Here is a 25294-nt window from a genome sequence, read left to right on the forward strand (position 1 = left end):
GAGATCATACGTTCTACGGGATCACGTACTAGATTAATATAAATGGGTTTTCTCAATTGATATTTGGTAAAGTTCAACCAATTGCAATGTTCTATATAAACAGCACCCGGCTCTAGTGTAGCTATCCAATGGATTTGTTTACTTTCCTGTGCTGGCGTTCTAATACGTGCCGGTATTTGTACCGGACTAGTATTTATCACTTAATATTATTACGCTCCTCCATTTTCTGCAAAAGTTCCATCAGAGATTCGCTGCCTACTTTGGCTACACGATTAAAGAATAATACATCCACATCGGCGTATTTCGTGTTGTTTAGGCGGGAGGGATTCATGCGATAGAGCTTGTTTTTGGGAGAGGTGTGGTTAGAGCATATTAAGGTAAAAGTAGTTTTAATTAAAGATCTTTTGAGCTTTTAACATGAGAGTATAATGGAGGAAATGTTAGTTTGGAAATTTGGATTCTAAAGTTTAGAAGATAATTAATTTATAAAAACTTCCTTAAACTGAAGAAATTTTGGAGCAATATTGGAGTCAATAGTCTAGTCTATAGTGTAGTCTATTCTAGACTATAGTCTAGTCTAGTCTATAATCTAGCCTAGTATATATTCTAAATAATTGTTTAGTCTAGTCTATAGTTTAGTCTACTCTAGTCTAGTCTAGTCTAGTCTTTAGTCTAGTCTTTAGTCTAGTCTATAGTCTAGTCTATAGTCTAGTCTATAGTCTAGTCTATAGTCTAGTCTATAGTCTATTCCATAATCTAGTCTATAGTCTAGACTATAGTCTAGTCTATAGTCTAGTCTATGGTCTAGTCTAAAGTATAGTCTATAGTCTAGTCTATAGTCTAGTCTATAGTCTAGTCTATAGTCTAGTCTATGGTCTAGTCTATAGTCTAGTCTATAGTCTAGTCTATAGTCTAGTCTATAGTCTAGTCTATAGTCTAGTCTATAGTCTAGTCTATAGTCTAGTCTAGTCTATAGTCTAGTCTATGGTCTAGTCTATAGTCTAGTCTATAGTCTAGTCTATAGTCTAGTCTATAGTCTAGTCTATAGTCTAGTCTATAGTCTAGTCTATAGTCTAGTCTATAGTCTAGTCTATAGTCTAGTCTATAGTCTAGTCTATAGTCTAGTCTATAGTCTAGTCTATAGTCTAGTCTATAGTCTAGTCTATAGTCTAGTCTATAGTCTAGTCTATAGTCTAGTCAGTCTAGTCTATAGTCTAGTCTATAGTCTAGTCTATAGTCTAGTCTATAGTCTAGTCTATAGTCTAGTCTATAGTCTAGTCTATAGTCTAGTCTATAGTCTAGTCTATAGTCTAGTCTATAGTCTAGTCTATAGTCTAGTCTATAGTCTAGTCTATAGTCTAGTCTATAGTCTAGTCTATTCTAGTCTATAGTCTAGTCTATAGTCTAGTCTATAGTCTAGTCTATAGTCTAGTCTATAGTCTAGTCTATAGTCTAGTCTATAGTCTAGTCTATAGTCTAGTCTATAGTCTAGTCTATAGTCTAGTCTATAGTCTAGTCTATAGTCTAGTCTATAGTCTAGTCTATAGTCTAGTCTATAGTCTAGTCTATATTCTAGTCTATAGTCTAGTCTATAGTCTAGTCTATAGTCTAGTCTATAGTCTAGTCTATAGTCTAGTCTATAGTCTAGTCTATAGTCTAGTCTATAGTCTAGTCTATAGTCTAGTCTATAGTCTAGTCTATAGTCTAGTCTATAGTCTAGTCTATAGTCTAGTCTATAGTCTAGTCTATAGTCTAGTCTATAGTCTAGTCTATAGTCTAGTCTATAGTCTAGTCTATAGTCTAGTCTATAGTCTAGTCTATAGTCTAGTCTATAGTCTAGTCTATAGTCTAGTCTATATTCTAGTCTATAGTCTAGTCTATAGTCTAGTCTATAGTCTAGTCTATAGTCTAGTCTATAGTCTAGTCTAGTCTAGTCTATAGTCTAGTCTATAGTCTAGTCTAGTCTAGTCTATAGTCTAGTCTATAGTCTAGTCTATAGTCTAGTCTATAGTCTAGTCTATAGTCTAGTCTATAGTCTAGTCTATAGTCTAGTCTATAGTCTAGTCTATAGTCTAGTCTATAGTCTAGTCTATAGTCTAGTCTATAGTCTAGTCTATAGTCTAGTCTATAGTCTAGTCTATAGTCTAGTCTATAGTCTAGTCTATAGTCTAGTCTATAGTCTAGTCTATAGTCTAGTCTATAGTCTAGTCTATAGTCTAGTCTATAGTCTAGTCTATAGTCTAGTCTATAGTCTAGTCTATAGTCTAGTCTATAGTCTAGTCTATAGTCTAGTCTATAGTCTAGTCTATAGTCTAGTCTATAGTCTAGTCTATAGTCTAGTCTATAGTCTAGTCTATAGTCTAGTCTATAGTCTAGTCTATAGTCTAGTCTATAGTCTAGTCTATAGTCTAGTCTATAGTCTAGTCTATAGTCTAGTCTATAGTCTAGTCTATAGTCTAGTCTATAGTCTAGTTCTATAGTCTAGTCTATAGTCTAGTCTATAGTCTAGTCTATAGTCTAGTCTATAGTCTAGTCTATAGTCTAGTCTATAGTCTAGTCTATAGTCTAGTCTATAGTCTAGTCTATAGTCTAGTATATAGTCTAGTCTATAGTTTAGTCTATAGTCTAGTCTATAGTCTAGTCTATAGTCTAGTCTATAGTCTAGTCTATAGTCTAGTCTATAGTCTAGTCTATAGTCTAGTCTATAGTCTAGTCTATAGTCTATTCCATAATCTAGTCTATAGTCTAGACTATAGTCTAGTCTATAGTCTAGTCTATGGTCTAGTCTAAAGTATAGTCTATAGTGTAGTCTATAGTCTAGTCTATAGTCTAGTCTATGGTCTAGTCTATAGTCTAGTCTATAGTCTAGTCTATAGTCTAGTCTATAGTCTAGTCTATAGTCTAGTCTATAGTCTAGTCTATAGTCTAGTCTAGTCTATAGTCTAGTCTATGGTCTAGTCTATAGTCTAGTCTATAGTCTAGTCTATAGTCTAGTCTATAGTCTAGTCTATAGTCTAGTCTATAGTCTAGTCTATAGTCTAGTCTATAGTCTAGTCTATAGTCTAGTCTATAGTCTAGTCTATAGTCTAGTCTATAGTCTAGTCTATAGTCTAGTCTATAGTCTAGTCTATAGTCTAGTCTATAGTCTAGTCTATAGTCTAGTCTATAGTCTAGTCTAGTCTATAGTCTAGTCTATGGTCTAGTCTATAGTCTAGTCTATAGTCTAGTCTATAGTCTAGTCTATAGTCTAGTCTATAGTCTAGTCTATAGTCTAGTCTATAGTCTAGTCTATAGTCTAGTCTATAGTCTAGTCTATAGTCTAGTCTATAGTCTAGTCTATAGTCTAGTCTATAGTCTAGTCTATAGTCTAGTCTATAGTCTAGTCTATAGTCTAGTCTATAGTCTAGTCTATAGTCTAGTCTATAGTCTATAGTCTAGTCTATAGTCTAGTCTATAGTCTAGTCTATAGTCTAGTCTATAGTCTAGTCTATAGTCTAGTCTATAGTCTAGTCTATAGTCTAGTCTAGTCTATCTAGTCTAGTCTATAGTCTAGTCTATAGTCTAGTCTATAGTCTAGTCTATAGTCTAGTCTATAGTCTAGTCTATAGTCTAGTCTATAGTCTAGTCTATAGTCTAGTCTATAGTCTAGTCTATAGTCTAGTCTATAGTCTATAGTCTAGTCTATAGTCTAGTCTATAGTCTAGTCTATATTCTAGTCTGTAGTCTAGTCTATAGTCTAGTCTATAGTCTAGTCTATAGTCTAGTCTATAGTCTAGTCTATAGTCTAGTCTATAGTCTAGTCTATAGTCTAGTCTATAGTCTAGTCTATAGTCTAGTCTATAGTCTAGTCTATAGTCTAGTCTATAGTCTAGTCTATAGTCTAGTCTATAGTCTAGTCTATAGTCTAGTCTATAGTCTAGTCTATAGTCTAGTCTATAGTCTAGTCTATAGTCTAGTCTATAGTCTAGTCTATAGTCTAGTCTATAGTCTAGTCTATAGTCTAGTCTATATTCTAGTCTATAGTCTAGTCTTTAGTCTAGTCTATAGTCTAGTCTTTAGTCTAGTCTATAGTCTAGTCTATAGTCTAGTCTATAGTCTAGTCTATAGTCTAGTCTATAGTCTAGTCTATAGTCTAGTCTATAGTCTAGTCTATAGTCTAGTCTATAGTCTAGTCTATAGTCTAGTCTATAGTCTAGTCTATAGTCTAGTCTATAGTCTAGTCTATAGTCTAGTCTATAGTCTAGTCTATAGTCTAGTCTATAGTCTAGTCTATAGTCTAGTCTATAGTCTAGTCTATAGTCTAGTCTATAGTCTAGTCTATAGTCTAGTCTATAGTCTAGTCTATAGTCTACTCTATAGTCTAGTCTATAGTCTAGTCTATAGTCTAGTCTATAGTCTAGTCTATAGTCTAGTCTATAGTCTAGTCTATAGTCTAGTCTATAGTCTAGTCTATAGTCTAGTCTATAGTCTAGTCTATAGTCTAGTCTATAGTCTAGTCTATAGTCTACTCTATAGTCTAGTCTATAGTCTAGTCTATAGTCTAGTCTATAGTCTAGTCTATAGTCTAGTCTATAGTCTAGTCTATAGTCTAGTCTATAGTCTAGTCTATAGTCTAGTCTATAGTCTAGTCTATGGTCTAGTCTATAGTCTAGTCTATAGTCTAGTCTATAGTCTAGTCTATAGTCTAGTCTATAGTCTAGTCTATAGTCTAGTCTATAGTCTAGTCTATAGTCTAGTCTATAGTCTAGTCTATAGTCTAGTCTATAGTCTAGTCTATAGTCTAGTCTATAGTCTAGTCTATAGTCTAGTCTATAGTCTAGTCTATAGTCTAGTCTATAGTCTAGTCTATAGTCTAGTCTATAGTCTAGTCTATAGTCTAGTCTATAGTCTAGTCTATAGTCTAGTCTATAGTCTAGTCTATAGTCTAGTCTATCTAGTCTATAGTCTAGTCTATAGTCTAGTCTACAGTCTAGTTTATAGTCTAGTCTATAGTCTAGTCTATAGTCTAGTCTATAGTCTAGTCTATAGTCTAGTCTATAGTCTAGTCTACAGTCTAGTTTCTAGTCTAGTCTATAGTCTAGTCTATAGTCTAGTCATAGTCTAGTCTATAGTCTAGTCTATAGTCTAGTCTATAGTCTAGTCTATAGTCTAGTCTATAGTCTAGTCTATAGTCTAGTCTATAGTCTAGTCTATAGTCTAGTCTATAGTCTAGTCTATAGTCTAGTCTATAGTCTAGTCTATAGTCTAGTCTATAGTCTAGTCTATAGTCTAGTCTAGTCTAGTCTATAGTCTAGTCTATAGTCTAGTCTATAGTCTAGTCTATAGTCTAGTCTATAGTCTAGTCTATAGTCTAGTCTATAGTCTAGTCTATAGTCTAGTCTATAGTCTAGTCTATAGTCTAGTCTATAGTCTAGTCTATAGTCTAGTCTATAGTCTAGTCTATAGTCTAGTCTATAGTCTAGTCTATAGTCTAGTCTATAGTCTAGTCTATAGTCTAGTCTATAGTCTAGTCTATAGTCTAGTCTATAGTCTTCTATAGTCTAGTCTATAGTCTAGTCTATAGTCTAGTCTATAGTCTAGTCTATAGTCTAGTCTATAGTCTAGTCTATAGTCTAGTCTATAGTCTAGTCTATAGTCTAGTCTATAGTCTAGTCTATAGTCTAGTCATAGTCTAGTCTATAGTCTAGTCTATAGTCTAGTCTATAGTCTAGTCTAGTCTATAGTCTAGTCTATAGTCTAGTCTATAGTCTAGTCTATAGTCTAGTCTATAGTCTAGTCTATAGTCTAGTCTATAGTCTAGTCTATAGTCTAGTCTATAGTCTAGTCTATAGTCTAGTCTATAGTCTAGTCTATAGTCCAGTCTATAGTCTAGTCTATAGTCTAGTCTATAGTCTAGTCTATAGTCTAGTCTATAGTCTAGTCTATAGTCTAGTCTATAGTCTAGTCTATAGTCTAGTCTATAGTCTAGTCTATAGTCTAGTCTATAGTCTAGTCTAGTCTAGTCTAGTCTATGTCTCTAGTCTAGTCTATGTCTAGTCTATAGTCTAGTCTATAGTCTAGTCTATAGTCTAGTCTATAGTCTAGTCTATAGTCTAGTCTATAGTCCAGTCTATAGTTCTAGTCTATAGTCTAGTCTATAGTCTAGGTCTATAGTCTAGTCTATAGTCTAGTCGATAGTCTTGTCTATAGTCTAGTATATAGTCTAGTATATAGTCTAGTCTATAGTATTGTCTATATTCTAGTCTGTAGTCTAGTCTACAGTCTAGTCTATAGTCTAGTCTATATGCTAGTCTTCAGTCTAGTCTATGGTCTATATTTTAGTCTATAGTCTAGTCTATAGTCTATTCTATAGTTTAGTCAATAGCCTAGTCCATAGTCTAGTCTATAGTCAAGTCTTTAGTTTAGTGTATGGTTAGTATATAGTCTAGTCTATAATCTAGTCTATAGTATAGTATATAATCCAGCCTATAGTCTAGCCTATAGTCTAGTCTGGCGCTGCGAATTATGGCCCCAGGTAAAATGGCCCCAAAACGTAAAACGAAATATGGCCCCAACAAAGATACAGGAAACAAAAACACGAAAGTTTTGTTTTTTTTTTCATATATTTTTTGGGGTATTTCAACATTTTTACATTTGGGGTAATACTGCATTTTGCAAAAAAAATAAAAATGACCCCAATGTTGTGAAATGAAGAAATACCCCAAAACAAAACTTTTTTCCTTTGGGGCTAATTTTCATTCTTAAATTTTGTAAAATACGTGAATATTAAAATATTAAAAAGGGACCTAAAAAACCATATAATAATTAGGGGTGATCTTTCATTATTACTATTTATTAATATTTTATAAAAAATCAGAACATTATCGCGCGATATTTTTTATTAAAAAATATTTTATGTAATAATATTTGTTGTATTTTCATAAAATGTTTGTTAATTTTGAACATATTTTTACAAAAAATATTTCAAGAATGTTCAAAATTAACAAACATTTAATAAAAATACAACAAAAATTATTAAATATGAAATTTTATAAATATGTTAGCTTATATTTGAGGTGGGATGTCATAATGTCCATTGACGTTATGACACACCAAAAAGTTTCATAGTGTCCATGGACGTTATGACAATTTTTAAAAGTGTTATAATGTCCATTGACATTGTATCACTTTTAAAACAGAACTGTATTTGAAAATTTGTAAAGAATTTATGAAAGGGACATTCTTACCCCCAAAGGAATTTATCCTAAATTTGGTGTATGTTGCATTTTGGTTTCCATTTAAAAAGTTTTCTGTATAGCCGGCCTTCGGCCGGGCGCAGGGGTTTTAAACTCTGGGGTATTTCGAATACCGGCTTCGCTAAATTAAGCCTTCTTTTGATAAATGGACTCTTTGAAATCCATAGACTTTATGCATTGTGACACTTTTGAAATTGTTATAACGTCCATGGACACTAGACTCAATTTAGTGAGTCATAACGCCCATGGAAATATGACACTGGACTTTATGACACGTCACCTATATTTGAATTAAAATTAAATGGGGTGAAATTTCATTTACGTTTTTGGGGTAATTGTTCATTACGAAAAATTAACCCAATATTTGGGGCCACTTTTCATTTCAACCTTGGGGAGATTTTTCATTAATTTTGGGGTGATTTTTCTTAAAAAATGTTAGGGTTATACTTCATAATGAATTTTGACCCCAACATTGGGGCAATTTTTCGTTTTATATTTTGGGGCCATTTTACCTGGGGCCATAATTCGCAGCGCCGTCTAGTCTATAGTGTAGTCTACAGTCTAGCCTATAATCTAGTCTATAGTCCAGTATTTAGTGTAGTCTGCATGCTAGTCCATAGTCTAGTGTATAGTATATTTTATAGTAGATTCTATAGCCCCGCCCATAGTCCCGTCTAGTTAAGATTGTTAGTTAAATAAAATATTTTTAAAATTACACTCACAACACGACTTCTTAGAAGCCTTTTCCATAGGACAACACATGGAGGAGGATCCCAAGTTTTGAAATAAGATTTTTCATTAGCTTTTTCCAGTTTAAAAGCTTTTAAGCTTCCCTTTTGAAATAAAACACTTTTGAATAAATATTTTTTGCTTTAATTTTGAACGATTTTATTTAAAAATTTACATATAGATTTCTTAAAAACTTAATCCAATAAATTATGGGCCTGCAACTCTTTCAAACTAACGGCTAAATATTGCTTATATAAACGCTGTTTACAGAAATAGTAAAATTCATATTCGTGAGTGAAATTTTTACGTATCATTTCCTTGACATCAGCATCAATTTTCGGTTTACGTTTATTCTTATTACGATTGGTAACTTTATCCATGTTCACTGTAATTGAGAGTAAAAATTGGGGATTCAGTAGAAGTTTTTGTAGTAGTAGAAGTAAAACTGAAACTTACATTCAAATAATAGTTTGGCACCATTAAAGAATTTCGGTATGTATTTTTCGAATACTGTTAGAGTAATATTGGTCTCTTCCCAGGTACCTACGACAGCATAGTCACGTTCTACATGCTCTTTAGCCATTTGTACAGCAGCGGGTGAGTTAAATGGTCTGTTGGAGGGGGGAGGCGGTGATTGGTTAGAATATTTGATCAGTTGGGAATCGATTTTATAGCTTTTTTCTACATAAAATGGTAATGTGTTCAACAACAACTGTTTTTCAAAAGGAACTATTCCGAAATTTTATTCATAATGGTGGATTTTTAGAAAGATGTAAATTTTCATTCACAATAGTCGAAATTTTCTCTAATATTTTGACTATTTCTCTAATATTTTGGACTCGAGGGTGTCTTGAGTCTAGCTCGCCATTAGCCGAGAACTTATCAAAATCTTGTAGATCTAGGGGTTAAAATTGACATTAACTTTCGTCTCTTCTGAGCTAAGTAACAGTTTCGTGTTGGGGTAGCAATTAATTCAGAATATAAATCTGTTCAAATCTATGGGGTTTGAGAACTCAGTTTAAGTAAAAAAGTCTAAATAAAAGAAATATTCTAACAGGCCCCACTTGACTTAAATTTTTTGTCCCTCAAAACTTTGGTTGAACTATTCGAACGATTTGGTTGAATCCAGCCGATCCATATATATATACTTACATACAATCATCATGATGACCACAAAAGAATAACGATTGCCTCTTAAAATTACCCACATAATCCTTAACACTAAACGGTACATATTGACACTCCGGATCACCGCTACGCACACAATGATTGAAATCTTTTTTATACCACGATACTGGTCTCATGGGCTTATTGGGAGCTTTATTATATTCAATAGCATTCTTATAGGCACCTCTAGCATAAAAATACCACGATATAACTCTTTCCACCGGATCACGCACCATATTTATATAAATCGGTTTAGGCAAATCAAACTCTTCAAAATCGATCCAATTAACATGTTGTATCCATATGGAACCGTCCGTAAGTTCTGAAATTCTCTCGGCCAGTTCACGTTGTTCGATATTGTTGAATTGTCGCTTAGTGGGCTCATGTAGGCCATCACGTTCCAGGGTTAAACCTTCATTGAAATTTTCTAAAACATCAATTAGCTCTAGAAGAGCTTCACTGCCGACTTTGGCACAACGATTGAAAAATATGACATCTATTTCAGCTTTACGGGTATTATTCAGTCTATAGGCGTTTAAGCTCTTAAGCTAAACGTTGTAAAGGGAAGGAGGGAGAGAGAGAGAGAGACAGGCACATGTATAAGGGGAAGGTCGGAATATATATATTTTGATATTAAAGCTGTTGGGCAAAAAGCTTTATAACCATGATATTTATGGCATTAGTTAGGGTTTTTGTTAAAGGAAATATTTGAAAAAGCGTGGAACAAGAAATTCGGAAAAATATTTCTATATCGGTTGATATTCAAAAGCAATTTAAAAGCATTTCCTAAAGCCAATATTTAAAAAAATAAAATGCAAAGATCTTCTTCAAAAATTCAGAAAATATTCGGCTGATTTTAAGCAACTATATATACAAAAACAAAAAAGCAATGATTCAAGATTCAAGAAATCCCTAAAGAAAAGCGAAAAAGCTTCTATTTGAACTTGTGTCCCCTCGTACTGTCATACTTACATACAATCCACATGATGACCACAAAAGAATAACGACTGACGACGAAAATCATAGGCACCATCTACCGTACTATATGGTATATACTGACACTCTGGATCACCGCTGCGAACACACTTATTGAAATCTTTAACATACCACTCACGTGGTCTCATCGGCCGTTTGGGTTGTTTTTGAAACTGTATAGCATTGCGATAAGCACTGCGGGCATAATAATACCATGATATAACTCTTTCCACCGGATCTCTTACCATATTTATATAAATCGGTTTGGGTAAATTAAACGCCTCGAAATCTAACCAATTTATGTGTTGTATATAAATCGTACCATCTATAGATTCCGAAATAGTTTCGGCATATTTACGTTGCTCTGGTCGTTTGTGTTCTCTTAAGGTCATTTGTTGAAGACCCTCATGTTCAACACTAATATTATCATTGAATTTTTCCAAAATCATAAGCAATTCGTAGAGCGCCTCACTACCGACTTTTGTACAACGATTAAAGAATAGCACCTCTATATCGGCTTTGGGAGTATTGTTTAAGCGTTGGGCGTTTAACTGTTTAAGCTATTTGAGTTTTAAATTACAGCAGTCAAGATTAGTTATAGAAAATCCCAGCGTTAATTTATTTATAATTGATAATATTATATTTTTTTTTGCCATGAAATGAGGTGCTTCTAGTATAGAACCGCCATAAACCAAAATGAAAAGTTAGGAAAATTTCGGGTTAGATTTGTTAAGAGAAATTTTTAGGGGAGAAATTGGTATAAAAGCCTAACATTTTCATACTTGGTCTGCTAATACTCTACTATCCGAAGCACCTTATCCAATCATTCTCCAATTTCAAAAGATTTTACTCAGTTAAGGGTCTTATACATATATTGCAAAAATCTGCCCAAAACAAAAACTGTATCGATAATGTTGAATTATGACTTCAAACTCAAGTTGCATTAAGTCTAGTAATAGACTAGTCTAAAGTCTAATTTATAGTCTAGTCTAAAGTTAAGTCTATATTCTAATTTACAGTCTATAGTTTAGTATATAGTCTAGCCTATTGTCTAGTCTATAGACTAGTCAATAGCATATTCCATAGTCCAGTCTACTGTGTAGTTTAGTCCAGTCTATAGTCTAGTCTATTCTAAAGTCTAGCCTATAGCTTAGTCTATTCTATAGTTTAGCCTATAGTCTATTCCATAGTCTAGCCTATAGTCTAGTCTATAGTCTAGTCTATAGTCTAGTCTATAGTCTAGCCTATAGTCTAGTCTATAGTCTAGTCTAGTCTACAGTCTAGTCTAGTCTAGTCTAGTCTATAGTCTAGTCTATAGGCTAGTCTAGTCTAGTCTATAGTCTAGTCTATAGTCTAGTCTATAGTCTAGTCTATAGTCTAGTCTATAGTCTAGTCTATAGTCTAGTCTATAGTCTAGTCTATAGTCTAGTCTATAGTCTAGTCTATAGTCTAGTCTATAGTCTAGTCTATAGTCTAGTCTATAGTCTAGTCTATAATCTAGTCTATAGTCTAGTCTATAGTCTAGTCTATAGTCTAGTCTATATAGTCTAGTCTAGTCTATAGTCTAGTCTATATAGTCTAGTCTAGTCTAGTCTAGTCTAGTCTAGTCTAGTCTAGTCTAGTCTATAGTACAGTCTATAGTATAGTCTATAGTCTAGTCTATAGTCTAGTCTATAGGCTAGTCTATAGTCTAGTCTATAGTCTAGTCTATAGGCTAGTCTATAGTCTAGTCTATAGTCTAGTCTATAGTCTAGTCTATAGTCTAGTCTATAGTCTAGTCTATAGTCTAGTCTATAGTCTAGTCTATAGTCTAGTCTATAGTCTAGTCTATAGTCTAGTCTATAGTCTAGTCTATAGTCTAGTCTATAGTCTAGTCTATAGTCTAGTCTATAGTCTAGTCTATAGTCTAGTCTATAGTCTAGTCTATAGTCTAGTCTATAGTCTAGTCTATAGTCTAGTCTATAGTCTAGTCTAGTCTATATAGTCTAGTTAGTCTAGTCTATAGCTAGTCTATTCTCGTCTAGTCTATAGTCTAGTCTATAGTCTAGTCTATAGTCTAGTCTATAGTCTAGTCTATAGTCTAGTCTATAGTCTAGTCTAGTCTAGTCTATAGTCTAGTCTATAGTCTAGTCTATAGTCTAGTTCTATAGTCTAGTCTATAGTCTAGTCTATAGTCTAGTCTATAGTCAGTCTATAGTCTAGTCTATAGTCTAGTCTATAGTCTAGTCTATAGTCTAGTCTATAGTCTAGTCTATAGTCTAGTCTATAGTCTAGTCTATTGTCTAGTCTATAGTCTAGTCTATAGTCTAGTCTATAGTCTAGTCTATAGTCTAGTCTATAGTCTAGTCTATAGTCTAGTCTATAGTCGAGTCTATAGTCTAGTCTATAGTCTAGTCTATAGTCTAGTCTATAGCTAGTCTATAGTCTAGTCTATAGTTAGTCTATAGTCTAGTCTATAGTCTAGTCTATAGTCTAGTCTATAGTCTAGTCTATAGTCTAGTCTATAGTCTAGTCTATAGGTACTAGTCTAGTCTATAGTCTAGTCTATAGTCTAGTCTATAGTCTAGTCTATAGTCTATCAATAGTCTAGTCTATAGTCTAGTCTATAGTCTAGTCTATAGTCTAGTCTATAGTCTAGTCTAAAGTCTAGTCTATAGTCTAGTCTATAGTCTAGTCTATAGTCTAGTCTATAGTCTAGTCTATAGTCTAGTCTATAGTCTAGTCTATAGTCTAGTCTATAGTCTAGTCTATAGTCTAGTCTATAGTCTAGTCTATAGTCTAGTCTATAGTCTAGTCTATAGTCTAGTCTATAGTCTAGTCTATAGTCTAGTCTATAGTCTAGTCTATAGTCTAGTCTATAGTCTAGTCATAGTCTAGTCTATAGTCTAGTCTATAGTCTAGTCTATAGTCTAGTCTATAGTCTAGTCTATAGTCTAGTCTATAGTCTAGTCTATAGTCTAGTCTATAGTCTAGTCTATAGTCTAGTCTATAGTCTAGTCTATAGTCTAGTCTATAGTCTAGTCTATAGTCTAGTCTATAGTCTAGTCTATAGTCTAGTCTATAGTCTAGTCTATAGTCTAGTCTATAGTCTAATCTATAGTCTAATCTATAGTCTAGTCTAGTCTAGTCTATAGTCTAGTCTATAGTCTAATCTATAGTCTAGTCTATAGTCTAGTCTACAGTCTTGTCTATAGTCTAGTCTATAGTCTAGTCCAAAGTCTAGTCTATAGTCTAGTCTATAGTCTAGTCTATAGTCTAGTCTATAGTCTAGTCTATAGTCTAGTCTATAGTCAAGTCTATAGTCTAATCTATAGTCTAGTCTATAGTCGAGTATATAGTCTAGTCTATAGTCTAGTCTAAAGTCTAGTATATAGTCTAGTCTATAGTCTAATGTGTATTACAAGAAGGTTGCTTATTGAAAGCTCTTTCTCGTTTGCTTATTATTCAGAGCGTTTATGTTCTCAAAGTTTTTAAGGTTCCAAGATCTTGCAAACGCTAATTGAAATAAAAAAATAACAATTAAATTTTAAAAAATGTTCACTTAAAAATTTATTTTCCCAACTTAATGCAATTTCATTAAAGCTTTCTTTATAAATGACATTTTCTCCTGCTCTTCCTTAAGGACCAATTGTTGTAAGTCATTCTTTTTGATAGCCAAATATTGCTTGTGCAAACGCTGACGACAAAATTGATAGAACTCATATTCGCGGGTGAAATTCTGACGCACCATCTGTTTGATGTCTTCGCTAATGTGAGGCTTAAAGGGATTGCTATTTTGGATATCTGAATTAAGACCATCTAAAACAAGATAATGTGATTAGAAAAGACCTTCTTAACTAAGGAGTGGGAAAAAGCTTACTGTAATACATCTTAGTGGCTCCCTTGAAATAACGTGGAACATAGTTTTCCAAAACACTTAAGGTAATATTGGTATCCTCCCAAGTGCCCACTACAGCATATTCTTTTTCCACCGTACGCTTGGCCATTTCTAGGGGAATTTTCGTATTAAAGGGCCTAGAAGGCAAGAAGTTATAGAAGATTATCTAATGTTAAGATATAACAACTAACACTTACATGCATTTCTTAGCATTATTGCCACAAAAGAATAGGGTTTGTCTTCTATGATCACCCACTTTTTCCAAACCGGATCCCTCGATAAAGGTACACACTTTATCCTTGTTCATAACACACTGATCGAATTCCGTATTAACCCATTGCGGATTGGGCATTTTTCTCTTATTTTTCCTACGACCGGGTATAAAAATCCAGGGTGAACGTATATAATAATACCAGCTAATAACTCTTTCCACCGGATCTCTAACCATATTAATATAAATGGGACGTGGTTGACCGTAATCGGTAAAATTAAGATAATTCATGTGCGAAACAAATGCCATGCCATCTTCGAAATTACTTATATTCTCTATGGTATGCTCTTCTTCTTGTTCATCGAGTGAGGGTCTTATGCCACCATTATTGGGATCAACTTCCACCTCATAATCGTGCATTTTTCCCAAATTTTTCATTAACGTAATCAATTGCATACTGCCCGTTTTGGGTACACGATTATAGAATAATATATCGACTTCGGCTTTTTTCGTATTATTCAAAAGATCGGCATTGAGGGTATATAGCTGGCAAAAATAAAAATTATTTATTTTTGTTGAGAGTTTTGGAAAAAGATTTGGTGGATAATGATTTGATTTTTTTAATTGTTGGTGGCACCCCAAACCATTTTAAAGAGAATATTTGTATGTGGTATAAGCTTTTAGAAGATCGGTTAGAATATGGTTAAAGGAAATGGAAAAGATAATTACAAGGGCTAAGCAAAAACTAGCGGTTTCTAATGAAACTATCCTAAAAAAAGCTGGCATTATTGGTAGATTTTAAAATTTCAGATATTTTATCGGATTTCAGATCAGAAATCGAGTGTACGATAGATTGAAAAAGCTGAACTAGAGATTATAATACATATAGTGCGGACTGATCTATAGTATTGACAGTAGACTTGACCGAAGACTTTACACGATTCAAACTGTAGATTTGACTAAATATTACTGGACTATAGACATGAGTTTAGTTCAGACTATGGTCAAGTCTATAGTCCAGACTATAGTCAAGTCTAAAGTCTATTGTCATGTTCAAAGTCTATAGACATTACTATAGTCTGGACTATAGACTTGACAATAGTCTGGATTATAAACTTTACTATAGTCTGGACTATAGGCTTGACTATAGTCTGGACTTTAGACTTGACTATAGTCTGGACTATAGACTTGACCATAGATAGTTCAGACTATGGTCAAGTCTATAGTCCAGACTATAGTCAAGTCTAAAGTCTATTGTCATGTTCAAAGTCTATAGACATTACTATAGTCTGGACTATAGACTTGACAATAGTCTGGATTATAAACTTTACTATAGTCTGGACTATAGGCTTGACTATAGTCTGGACTATAGACTTGACTATAATCTGGACTATAGACTTGACTATAGTCTGGACTATGGACTTGACTATTGTCTGGATTATAGACTTGACTATAGTCTGGACTATAGCTTTGATTATAGTCTGGACTGTAGACGTGCCTATAGTCTGGACTATAGACTTGACTATAGTCTGGACTATAAACTTGACTGTTGTCTGGACTATAGACTTGATTTTAGTCTGGACTATAGACTTGACTAAAGTCTAAACTATAGAATTGACTATAGTATGGACTTGACTATATTTCATGATCTATAATTGAACTATAGTTTCAAATATAGATCATTCGTTAACAAATCGGTTCACAGAATGGTTAATATATCTTAAGCTACTGAGTCTTTAACAAGAATATTTCAATACAATAGTAAAGACCTTAGATTTTGCTATAGTCTGGACTATAGCTTTGATTATAGTCTGGACTGTAGACGTGCCTATAGTCTGGACTATAGACTTGGCTATAGTCTGGACTATAGACTTGACTATAGTCTGAACTATAGAATTGACTAAAGTCTGAACTATAGAATTGACTATAGTATGGACTTGACTATAATTTTCGCTATAATCTTAACTATAGTTTCAATTATAGATCATTCGTTAGCAAATCGGTTCCCAGAATGGTAAATATATCTTAAGCTATCGAGTCTTTAACAAGAATATTTCAGAAAAGAAAAATACCTTAAAATACATCAACTGCAGGTCCCGAAAGATTCTTAATTTCGCTTATGTCAGAAAGAGGCTAGAGAGTCCAGGCTAGAGTTCTTAAACTAGGAATATATCAGAAATAGACTTAAGCTCTCAGAATAGCTAACTTTTGTAAAGTTGTCAAATTTAAACGTGAGGAAATTGTGTTCAAAAAACTTTTTTATTACAATTAAAAAAGCTGTAAAATATAAAAATGCTTCAAAAGTTCTTATGAAAGTTATAAAGCTTTATTTTACAAAAGATTATATAACTGCTCTAAAGCTTTTTATGAAAGCTAAATAAGCTTTATTTTTTAATAGCTTCTAAGCTTTTAATGAAAGCTACAAATATTTAAAAAAGCTTGATTTTTCAAAAAAACTTTTTGTGAAAGCTTTTGGCTTACATAAAAAGCTTTTTTGAAAAAGTTAAAAAATATTTTATAAAAGCTTCTTTACTTTGAATGAAAGCTACAATGCTTTTTTATAATTTACCTAACTTTTTTTCTAAAAGCTACAAAGCTCTTTGTTTCTAACTTTCTAATCAAGCAAATAAAACGCTTTTTTAAAGTTTTCTGTTAAATTTTATTAATTAATTTAGCTTACAATCAGTAGTAATATTTTAAAAGCTAAGCTTTTCTTTTACCCAACAAAAAAAAAAAAAAAATACTATTAATTAAGCTTCAAATTAGAGTGAAAGCTTACCACAAAGATCAAATTGTATTAAAGCTTAAAGTTAACAAAACAGAAGGTTTACAACCATTTTATATAAAGAGTTTAATTGAAAAAAATTAATGTATATTAAAGCTTAAGTTGCATTAAAGATCATATTTAATTAGAATTTTAAACCCATGTAATACTAAAAAAGCTTTCAGTTATAACAAATTTTAAAATATAGAGATTTGAAAAGCTTTAAATTATATTATGTGCAACCCACTAATACTAAAAAAGCTTTTAGTTAAAAGGAATATATATTTTATATAAAAATTTAGCTTTGCAATTAAGCTTTGCATGATAGCTTTAAAGCTTAACTTTAACTTTTTAATATATAAAGCTAAGCTTTTGCTTTTCATTAATACTTACAAGCTATAGATAATACGAATTATAAATTGTTGTTATATTAAAGAAAATTTCATTAAAAGCTTGGCGTAAGCTTTAAAAAGCTATATTAAAAGCTCTTATTTTTTAGTTTTTTTAAGCTTTTGCTTATTATTACAGAAAGTTCAATGAAATTTTCTTATAATTTTCAATTTTATTTGTTTTAATTTAAAATTTATCTAGAAAAAAAGCTTTAAGCTAATATATTGAAAGGAAAAATTTTATTTCCCTCAAATTCTTTCATCAATTCATCCTTTTTAATCGCTATATACTGTTTGTAAAGACGCTGTTTGCAAAAATTATACAATTCGATTTCATAACTAAATTGTCTTTTTAATTTTGCCTCCACGGCCGGTTCCAATTCCGATTTATGGGGTGTAGCATTTTTATGGAATTTATTAGAGTCGCCTAAAATAAAAAAAGAAAAACGAGGAGGAGAAAAATACATAGATTAATATAAAAAGCTTATGACACAAAAGCTCTTACTGTAAAATATTTTTGTGGCATCCTTGAAAAAACGTGGTATATAATGTTCCAGTACAGTTAAAGTAATATTGGTATCCTCCCACGAGCCCACTACAGCATAATCCTGTTCTATATTATGTTTGGCAATTTGTGTGGCCGCTGGAGAGTTGAAATGTCTAAGATAACAAGAGCTTATTAAGAACATTTAAACACAAGAGATTCAAGCTTAAACATACCTGCACACCGGTTTATTGCCACAGAAATGTATAGCAGCTTTACGCCAGTCCGCATTGTATCTAGAATCGGCCTCAAATTTACATTCTTCTCGTTTAGCCTGCTTAACACAATCATTAAATGAAGTTTTGAAATAGGACTCATCATAATCTGTGCGATTGAACTTTTTCTTATAGAACTCATAGACGTCGGGACGACGTTTGAAATAATAGGCTGACATGATCCTATTAATGGGATATCTTATGAGATTTATATAAATCGGTTTGGGTAAATCGTATTGTGTAAAATTAATCCAATTTGTATGTTCCGAATACGACATGGGCTCATTGACTTCATCTAATTCTTCGGCTATGGCCTGTTCTTCTTCTTCCGTATAAACGAAACGTATATAGGCATCTTCTCTATTTTCGAGAGCTTGAAAATTATTGGCATTTGCCAGCACTTGCAGTAAATGTATCATACTTTGAGAGCCTACTTTTTCTAAACGATTAAAGAAGATCCAATCCTTTTCAGCTTTAGCCGTATTATTTAAATGTTTCGGCTGCAGTGTTTGGAGCTTTTTTATTAAATTTTTTAAAGGTTTACGGAAGAAAATCAATTAAAGAACAAGTTGTAAGTAAAATATTGTTGTTGCAGTTTCAACACTAAAATGCTATTAAGCTGGAAAAAGCTTTAATGTTACTAATGTTACTAACAGATTTTTCTGTTATTTGCTTTACTAAAGGCAAAAGCTTTGGTAGTTTATACATATATAGTGTAATTAGTTAAGTTGTTTTAAAGCTTTATTAGGTTTAAATTGGAAATTTATTTAAAGCTTTATTTTACTTAAGAGATAAAAGCTTTTGTAAGCTTTAACAAAAGACATTTTCGTAACTTAAGCTTAAAGCTTTCAAAAAGTTTTAGCATAAAGTCGTTAAGAAGCATATTATTAAAAATAAAAGCATTCTGTTTAAATGAGAAATAAAAGCTTTTTAAAATAAAACATATAAATTCTAGTTAGAAAGAAATTTTATTGAGATCATATTCTAGACACCAAAGCTTTTGAGACAACTTTAAGCAAAATATTAAATAAAATATGTTGGGTTTTAGCAAAGCTTTGAAACAATTTTTCACTGAAGTGAAGAAGAGTTTATATATCATACTCTAAACTCCACAGCTTTTAAGACAACTTTACTAAAGTATAATACATTTTGGAAAAGCTTCTAAAGAACTTTTTTTAACTGAAGTAAAGAGTTCACATGTCTTGACGGATGAGAAAAATCATTAGTACAAAAAGTTTTAAGAAAACTTTTTAACACGAATGAAAGCTTTCTAAATGAACAATAGATAAAAACACTATAAAATTCACTTTAATCACTTTCCAAAGCTTTTTAAAGCTTTTACACATAAATATTTATGTTTTAGCACTTTTGAAAGCCTATTGAAAGCTTTTACACATATGTATGTTTTAGCATATTTTAATTTGATAAAAGCTTTTTTTTTTTAATTCGTTGCATATTTATATCAAGGTTAAACACAAATAAAGATATACGTTCACTTTTTTAAGCTTTCCGAAAGCTTTCTTTTAAATTTGTTACATATTTAGACCAAAGCGCCAAAAAATCATTCATTTTTCAAAACTTTTATACAAATTTATATTTCTAGATGAACATTTGTGGTCATTCCGAAAGCTTTCTCTTAAATTTTGTTTCATATTTACTCTAAGCCTCCAAAAAATCATAGAATTTTCTAAACCTTTAAACAACCGTTAAACAAACGTTAAGATATGACACAACTGAAAACATATATTCACTTTTTGTTAACTTTCCGAAAGCTTTCTCTTAAAATCGTTGCATATTTAGATCAAAGCTCCAAAAAATCATTCACTTTACTCTATTTTTTAAAAGGTTTTACACATATGATAACATAATGTTCACTTTTTGTAAGCTTTCCGAAAGCTTTCCCATAAATTCGTTGCATATTTAGAACAAAGCATTAAAAATTCGTTAAATTTCCGAAATTTGTTGAAAGCTTTTAATCTATGTTTACTTTTTGAAAGCTTTCTAGACGAACATTAAAGTTTAATGGTTTAATAATATTTAAAATTTTTATATTTTAGCTAAAGCTTCATAAAATCATAGAATTATCAAAGCTTTAGGAAAGCTTTTACCCATAGGTTTTAACATATGTTTATTTTTTAAAAGCTTTCTTGATGAATAACAAACTTTTATACTTATTTCGAAAGCTTTTTCTTTAATTCGTTGTATATTGCAGTTAGCCTTCATAAAAATCACTTCATTCGCTTTTCAAAGCTTTTTGAAAGCTTTTGCAGTTATGCTTTTAAAAGCTTACTATAAGAACTATAAACTCTAATGGTTATTATGAAAGCTTTCTCCTACAATCGTTGCATTTTCACATCAAGTCTTAGTATTATTCACTTTTTATAGCTTTTACACAAATGTTTAAACATATGTAAGTTCATTTTGTGAAAGCTTTCTATATAAATAATAAACTCTAATGGTTATTTCAAAAGCTTTCTCTTACAATCGTTCTATATTTAAACCAAAGTTCCATAAAATTAACTTTATTCACTTTTTAAAGCTTTTTGTAAGCATATTTTTACTTTTTGAAAGGTTTCTAGGTCAGCAATAAAATGTGATGGTTATTATCAAAAGCTTTCTCCTACAATATTGGCACATTTATGATAAGACTCCATAAAATTAACTTCTTTCACTTTTCAAAGCTTTTTAAAAGCTTTAGCACAAACTTAAAGATTTTTTATTTTCCTAAAAGCTTTATAGATAAACTTTAAACTTAAACTGTTATTCTAAAAGCTTTTTCCTACAGCTTTAATTGCATTAATTGAAGACTTTTACATGAAAGTACACATTATTAATACTTTTTTATTAACTTTAGCGTAAAGCTTTTTGTTTAATTTTACATTTTAATTTTTAAAATTGTTTTCACGCTAAAATATTAAAAGGAAATCTATTATTTCCACCAAATTTTTTCATCATTTCATCCTTTTTAATCGCTATATACTGTTTATAAAGACGCTGCATGCAAAAATTATACAATTCGATTTCAAAAGCAAATTGTATTTTTAATTTTGCCTCCACTTCCGGTTCCAATTCCGATTTATGAGGTGTGACATTTTTGCGAATCTATTAACGTCACCTTTAACAAGGAATCAAATTTAGAATCAGAAAACATATACAAAAATGTCAACAAAGACTCTTACTGTAGAATATTTTTGTGGCATCTTTGAAAAAGCGCGGTATATAATGTTCCAGCACTGATAAAGTTATATTAGTTTCCTCCCAAGTGCCCACCACAGCATAATCCTGTTCTATATTACGTTTGGCTATTTGTGTGGCCGTTTGGGAATTAAATTGTCTAGGTTATAAAGAAATATTTTAACTAAAATTCTATTGAGAAAAATCTTAAGCTTTTGGCATACTTGCACACATTCTTATTGCCACAGAAATGTAGAGCAGCTCTACGCCAGTCCGCATTGAATGGATTTTTCGAATCAAATTTACAGTCTGGTCTTTTGCCTTCCTTAACACAATCGTTAAAGGACATTCGTATTTCTTTTGCACTCATTGTACGATTGTACTTTTTCTTATAATACTCATAAACTTCTGGTCGTCGATTGTAGTAATAAGCCGACATTGTCTTTCTTAGGGGATGTCTTACCAGATTTATATAAATCGGTTTGGGTAGATCGTATTTAGTAAAATTGATCCAATTTGTATGTTCCGTATAAGACATGACTTCTTCGACATCATCTAGATCTTCGGCCATAGCCTTTTCTTCCTCTTCGGTGTAGGTAAGGCGAACATAGGCATTTTGTTTCATTATATGTGCTACAAAATTATTGGCATCTGCTAGTGCTTCCAGGAAAACTATCATACTTTGAGAGCCTACTTTTTCTAAACGATTAAAGAATATCCATTCCTTTTCAGCTTTAGCCGTATTATTTAAATGTAACGGCTTAAGTGTATAGAGCTTTTTGTTGTTGGAAAATTTAAAAGTAAAACAAATCATTTAACTATAAGCTTTTACTTTTTATAATTAACTTGTGCTTTACATAACAAAAAGTGCTCATAATGGGTTAAAGCTTTTGTGGAGAATTTCTCATAGTTTCTATTATAAAGGAAAAAAAGCTTTGGCAGTTTTGTAAGATAGAACTAAGAAATAAGCTTTAAAATATTTAAAGCTTTTATTCTTTTTTGCAAAAAGCTTTTTATGTAGTAAATATAAAAGCTTTAGATCTGTAGTAATATTTAAAGTGAAAGCTTTTGTAAATTTATATAAATATTAAAAACAAGCCGTTATAAAGCAAATTTTAGAAGTAAAACTTTAAAGCATATTGTTTAGAAGAAAAGTAAAAGCTCTTAAAGTTATATTACAATAGAAAAGGAATCTTATTTAAAACAAATTATTAAAGCAAAATCTTTTAAAAGAGCTTTATAAGATAGATAAGATGGAAAAGTTTTGGAAGATTTTAGAGCTTTAGTTAAAAGCTTACATGTTCTAAAGGTTAAGTTTCTAAAATGTTCATTAGTTAATGAACTAAGTAAAAATATTCAAGCTTTTTTGAAAGCTTCTTAATGAAAAAGATCATAAAAAACAAACATGAAAAAGCTTTTTGTTAAGCCTTTCATGGACGAAATGAAAGTAAAGCTTTTTTAAGCTCTTTTATTAAAAATCGTAACTTAAAAAGCTTTTTCATAACAAAAAATAAAAATAAAGCTTTTGAATGCTTGTTTATGAGAATGGTCGTATAACTCTTTCCTCAATAGCTTCTACGAAAGCTTTCATAAATGAATATTAACAGTGAGAGAATTCTCTGAAAGCTGTTATTATAGGAATTGAAGACCTTGCAACATTTTAAAAAATCAGTATTTCCATAAAAATAGTAAAAAAGTAGCTTTTTCGAAAGCTATATATATATATATTACATGGACTTAATATAAAATAAAAGCTTTTTTTACGGAAAACTTTTTATTTGAAGACTTTTATTTATATATTCTGTTTTCAAAGCTTTTACAATTGAACATTACGCTCAGCTGTTTATATTTAAAGCTTTTTTTTACTGAAAGTTATTTTTAAATGTATTTGAGACTTTGAAAAATGTTGAAAAATCAGAGTTTAATAAAAATGAGTGTTTAAATTGAAACCAAAGTAGCTTTTTGTAAAGCTTTTTAATAATCTAAATAAAAAAAGCTTTTTTGCAAACTTATTTATGAAAATATCCTTAAAGTCTTTCTACCTATTATAAAAAAAATTAAAATATATATTCAGTTTTAAAAGCTTTTACATATGAACATTAAGCTCAGAGATTTATAACGAAAGCTTTCTGTGAAAACTTTTATTAAATGTGTTAGAGACTACGGAAAGTTTTGAAATAAAACAATAATCAAGTAAAAATTATATTTTTTGGAAAGCTTGGATTGAACTGGAAGCTTTTTAAAGAGCTTGTCTAAAAGCTTTCTTTTTTTGGCTTTTATATAAAAATTAAAACATAAATTCAATTTGGTAGCTTTCACAAATGAACATTAATCTCAGAAGTTTTCAACAAAAGCTTTCGCTAAAAGCTTTTATTAAACATATTGGAGTTTTTAAAAAATTTTTAAAAATTAGTATCTAAGTAAAAAAAAAGTAAAATACCGCCAATGTCGCTTTTTTGGAAAGCTTTTTCATGAACTAATTACAAAATAAAAGCTTTTTCGAATGCTTATTTATGAAAAAGTTTTCTTTAAAAGCTTTTATACATAAATTAAAACATAGCTTCATAAATTCATAAAGTACATTAAGCTTATTTGTTTATAATGAAAGCTTTCTCGAAAAGCTTTTATTAAAAGTATCAGAGACTTTCGGATATGTTTAAAAATCAGTATTAGAATAAAAATTAACACTTATGAAGGAAAGAAATAAAAAATAAAAGCTTTTTCGAAAGCTTTTTTATGGAAAGTACCATAAAATTCTATATAAAACCTATATAAATATAGTTTTGAACGTATTCACTAATAATGATTTAGTTTAACTGTTTACACTGAAAGCTTTCCCGTAAAGCTTTTATTAAATGAAATGGAAACTTTTTATTTTCATTGCTTATTAATTAGTATTTTTGTTTTTATTTTAATTTTAAATATTTTTTTTTTATATAAAATACATTCTACGTCAAAATATTAAACGGAAATATATTATATCCGCCAAATTTCTTCATCATTTCATCCTTTTTAATCGCTATATACTGTTTGTAAAGACGCTGTAGGCAAAAATTATACAATTCGATTTCAAAACCAAATTGTATTTTTAATTTTGCCTCCACTTCCGGTTCCAATTCCGTTTTATGGGGTGTGGCATTTTTATGGTATTTATTACCATCACCTTAAAAAAATTTCACCAAAAAAACAAAAAATAATTTAAAACCTGAAAGCTAATTTAAACAATTTCTAAAAACATCTCTTACTATAGAATATTTTCGTGGCATCTTTGAAAAAACGTGGTATATAATGTTCCAGGACGGTTAGGGTAATATTGGTTTCCTCCCAGGTGCCCACCACTGCATAATCCTGTTCTATATTACGTTTAGCAATTTGTGTGGCCGTTTGGGAATTAAATTGTCTAAAGTATAAAACGAAATTTAACTAAAATTCTCTAGAAATAATCACCGATATTCTGCATACTTGCACACATTCTTATTGCCACAAAAATGTAGCGCTGCTCTACGCCAGTCCACATTGTATACATTCTTAGAATCAAATATACACTCTTTAATTTTACCTTGTTTAACACAATCATTAAATGACAATTTTAAATTTTCTTCAGCAATTGTACGATTCCTTTTCTTATAAAACTCATAAACTTTTGGTTGTCTTAGCTAATAATAGGCCGACATTGTCTTTCGTATGGGATGTCTAACTAGATTTATATAAATCGGTTTGGGTAGATCGTATTTGGTAAAATTTATCCAATTTGTGTGTTCCGTATAAGACATGGGCTCATTGTAATCATCTAAGTTCTCGGCTAAAGCCATTTCTTCCTCTTCAGTGTAAGTGAGGCGCACATAGGCATTGTCCTTGATTTTATGTGTTACAAAATTATTAACTTTTGCTAGGTCCATTAATAAATTCATCATACTTTGAGAGCCTACTTTCTCTAAACGATTGAAGAATATCCACTCTTTTTCAGCTTTAGCGGTATTATTTAAATGGGACGGCTGTAGAGTATTAAAGCTT

The 25294-nt window shown here is 31.1% G+C and overlaps 4 protein-coding genes across 4 annotated transcripts; all 4 read right to left on the reverse strand.

Annotated features, from left to right (window-relative positions):
- Positions 1-8096: 8096 nt before the first annotated feature.
- LOC119615167 (heparan sulfate 2-O-sulfotransferase pipe-like) lies at positions 8097-10097 on the reverse strand. Its single transcript, XM_037971246.1, has 4 exons — positions 10092-10097; positions 9117-9679; positions 8421-8575; positions 8097-8349 (listed from the first exon to the last, which is right to left on the reverse strand). Exons 1-4 carry the CDS (start codon positions 10095-10097, stop codon positions 8159-8161), a joined length of 915 nt encoding a protein of 304 aa, XP_037827174.1. The 3' UTR covers positions 8097-8158.
- A 2-nt stretch (positions 10098-10099) lies between these two features.
- LOC119615168 (heparan sulfate 2-O-sulfotransferase pipe-like) lies at positions 10100-10662 on the reverse strand. The gene has a single exon (XM_037971247.1). It carries the CDS (start codon positions 10553-10555, stop codon positions 10100-10102), a length of 456 nt encoding a protein of 151 aa, XP_037827175.1. The 5' UTR covers positions 10556-10662.
- A 2967-nt stretch (positions 10663-13629) lies between these two features.
- On the reverse strand, positions 13630-18036 carry LOC119615169 (heparan sulfate 2-O-sulfotransferase pipe-like). The gene is made up of 5 exons (XM_037971248.1): positions 17853-18036; positions 17710-17774; positions 14181-14740; positions 13966-14120; positions 13630-13904 (listed from the first exon to the last, which is right to left on the reverse strand). The coding sequence occupies exons 1-5, from the start codon at positions 18034-18036 to the stop codon at positions 13669-13671; spliced, it is 1200 nt and encodes a 399-aa protein (XP_037827176.1). The 3' UTR covers positions 13630-13668.
- LOC119615170 lies at positions 17291-25194 on the reverse strand. The gene is made up of 8 exons (XM_037971249.1): positions 24953-25194; positions 24526-24680; positions 24379-24443; positions 21505-22055; positions 21286-21440; positions 21205-21221; positions 17853-18606; positions 17291-17774 (listed from the first exon to the last, which is right to left on the reverse strand). Exons 1-7 carry the CDS (start codon positions 25192-25194, stop codon positions 18058-18060), a joined length of 1734 nt encoding a protein of 577 aa, XP_037827177.1. The 3' UTR covers positions 17291-17774; positions 17853-18057.
- Positions 25195-25294: the final 100 nt, after the last annotated feature.

This window comes from Lucilia sericata, unplaced genomic scaffold (assembly GCF_015586225.1).
Source record: "Lucilia sericata isolate MDLA Ls3-8-SP2 unplaced genomic scaffold, ASM1558622v1 Contig004281F_arrow, whole genome shotgun sequence".
In the NCBI taxonomy this organism is placed as follows: domain Eukaryota; kingdom Metazoa; phylum Arthropoda; class Insecta; order Diptera; family Calliphoridae; genus Lucilia; species Lucilia sericata.

Bases quoted from the DNA above. Each gene is read 5' to 3' on its own strand.
- LOC119615169 (XM_037971248.1), bottom strand. From the start codon at position 18,036: ATGTTCTTAATAAGCTCTTGTTATCTTAGACATTTCAACTCTCCAGCG. The intron at 14,741-17,709 runs GCAAAATTAAAA...TATTTTTGCCAG, and splicing joins AATTGGAACCGGCCGTGGAG to CTATATACCCTCAATGCCGA. The intron at 13,905-13,965 runs GTAAGCTTTTTC...ATCTTGTTTTAG, and splicing joins AGCCACTAAGATGTATTACA to ATGGTCTTAATTCAGATATC.
- LOC119615170 (XM_037971249.1), bottom strand. From the start codon at position 25,194: ATGATGAATTTATTAATGGACCTAGCAAAAGTTAATAATTTTGTAACA. The intron at 24,681-24,952 runs GTCGGCCTATTA...TTTATACTTTAG, and splicing joins CATCCCATACGAAAGACAAT to ACAATTTAATTCCCAAACGG. The intron at 24,444-24,525 runs GTAAGAGATGTT...AATTTTTTTAAG, and splicing joins TGCCACGAAAATATTCTATA to GTGATGGTAATAAATACCAT.
- LOC119615168 (XM_037971247.1), bottom strand. From the start codon at position 10,555: ATGATTTTGGAAAAATTCAATGATAATATTAGTGTTGAACATGAGGGT.
- LOC119615167 (XM_037971246.1), bottom strand. The intron at 8,576-9,116 runs GTAAGTATATAT...CCCCTCCAACAG, and splicing joins GGTCATCATGATGATTGTAT to ACCATTTAACTCACCCGCTG. The intron at 8,350-8,420 runs GTAAGTTTCAGT...TCTCAATTACAG, and splicing joins TGCCAAACTATTATTTGAAT to TGAACATGGATAAAGTTACC.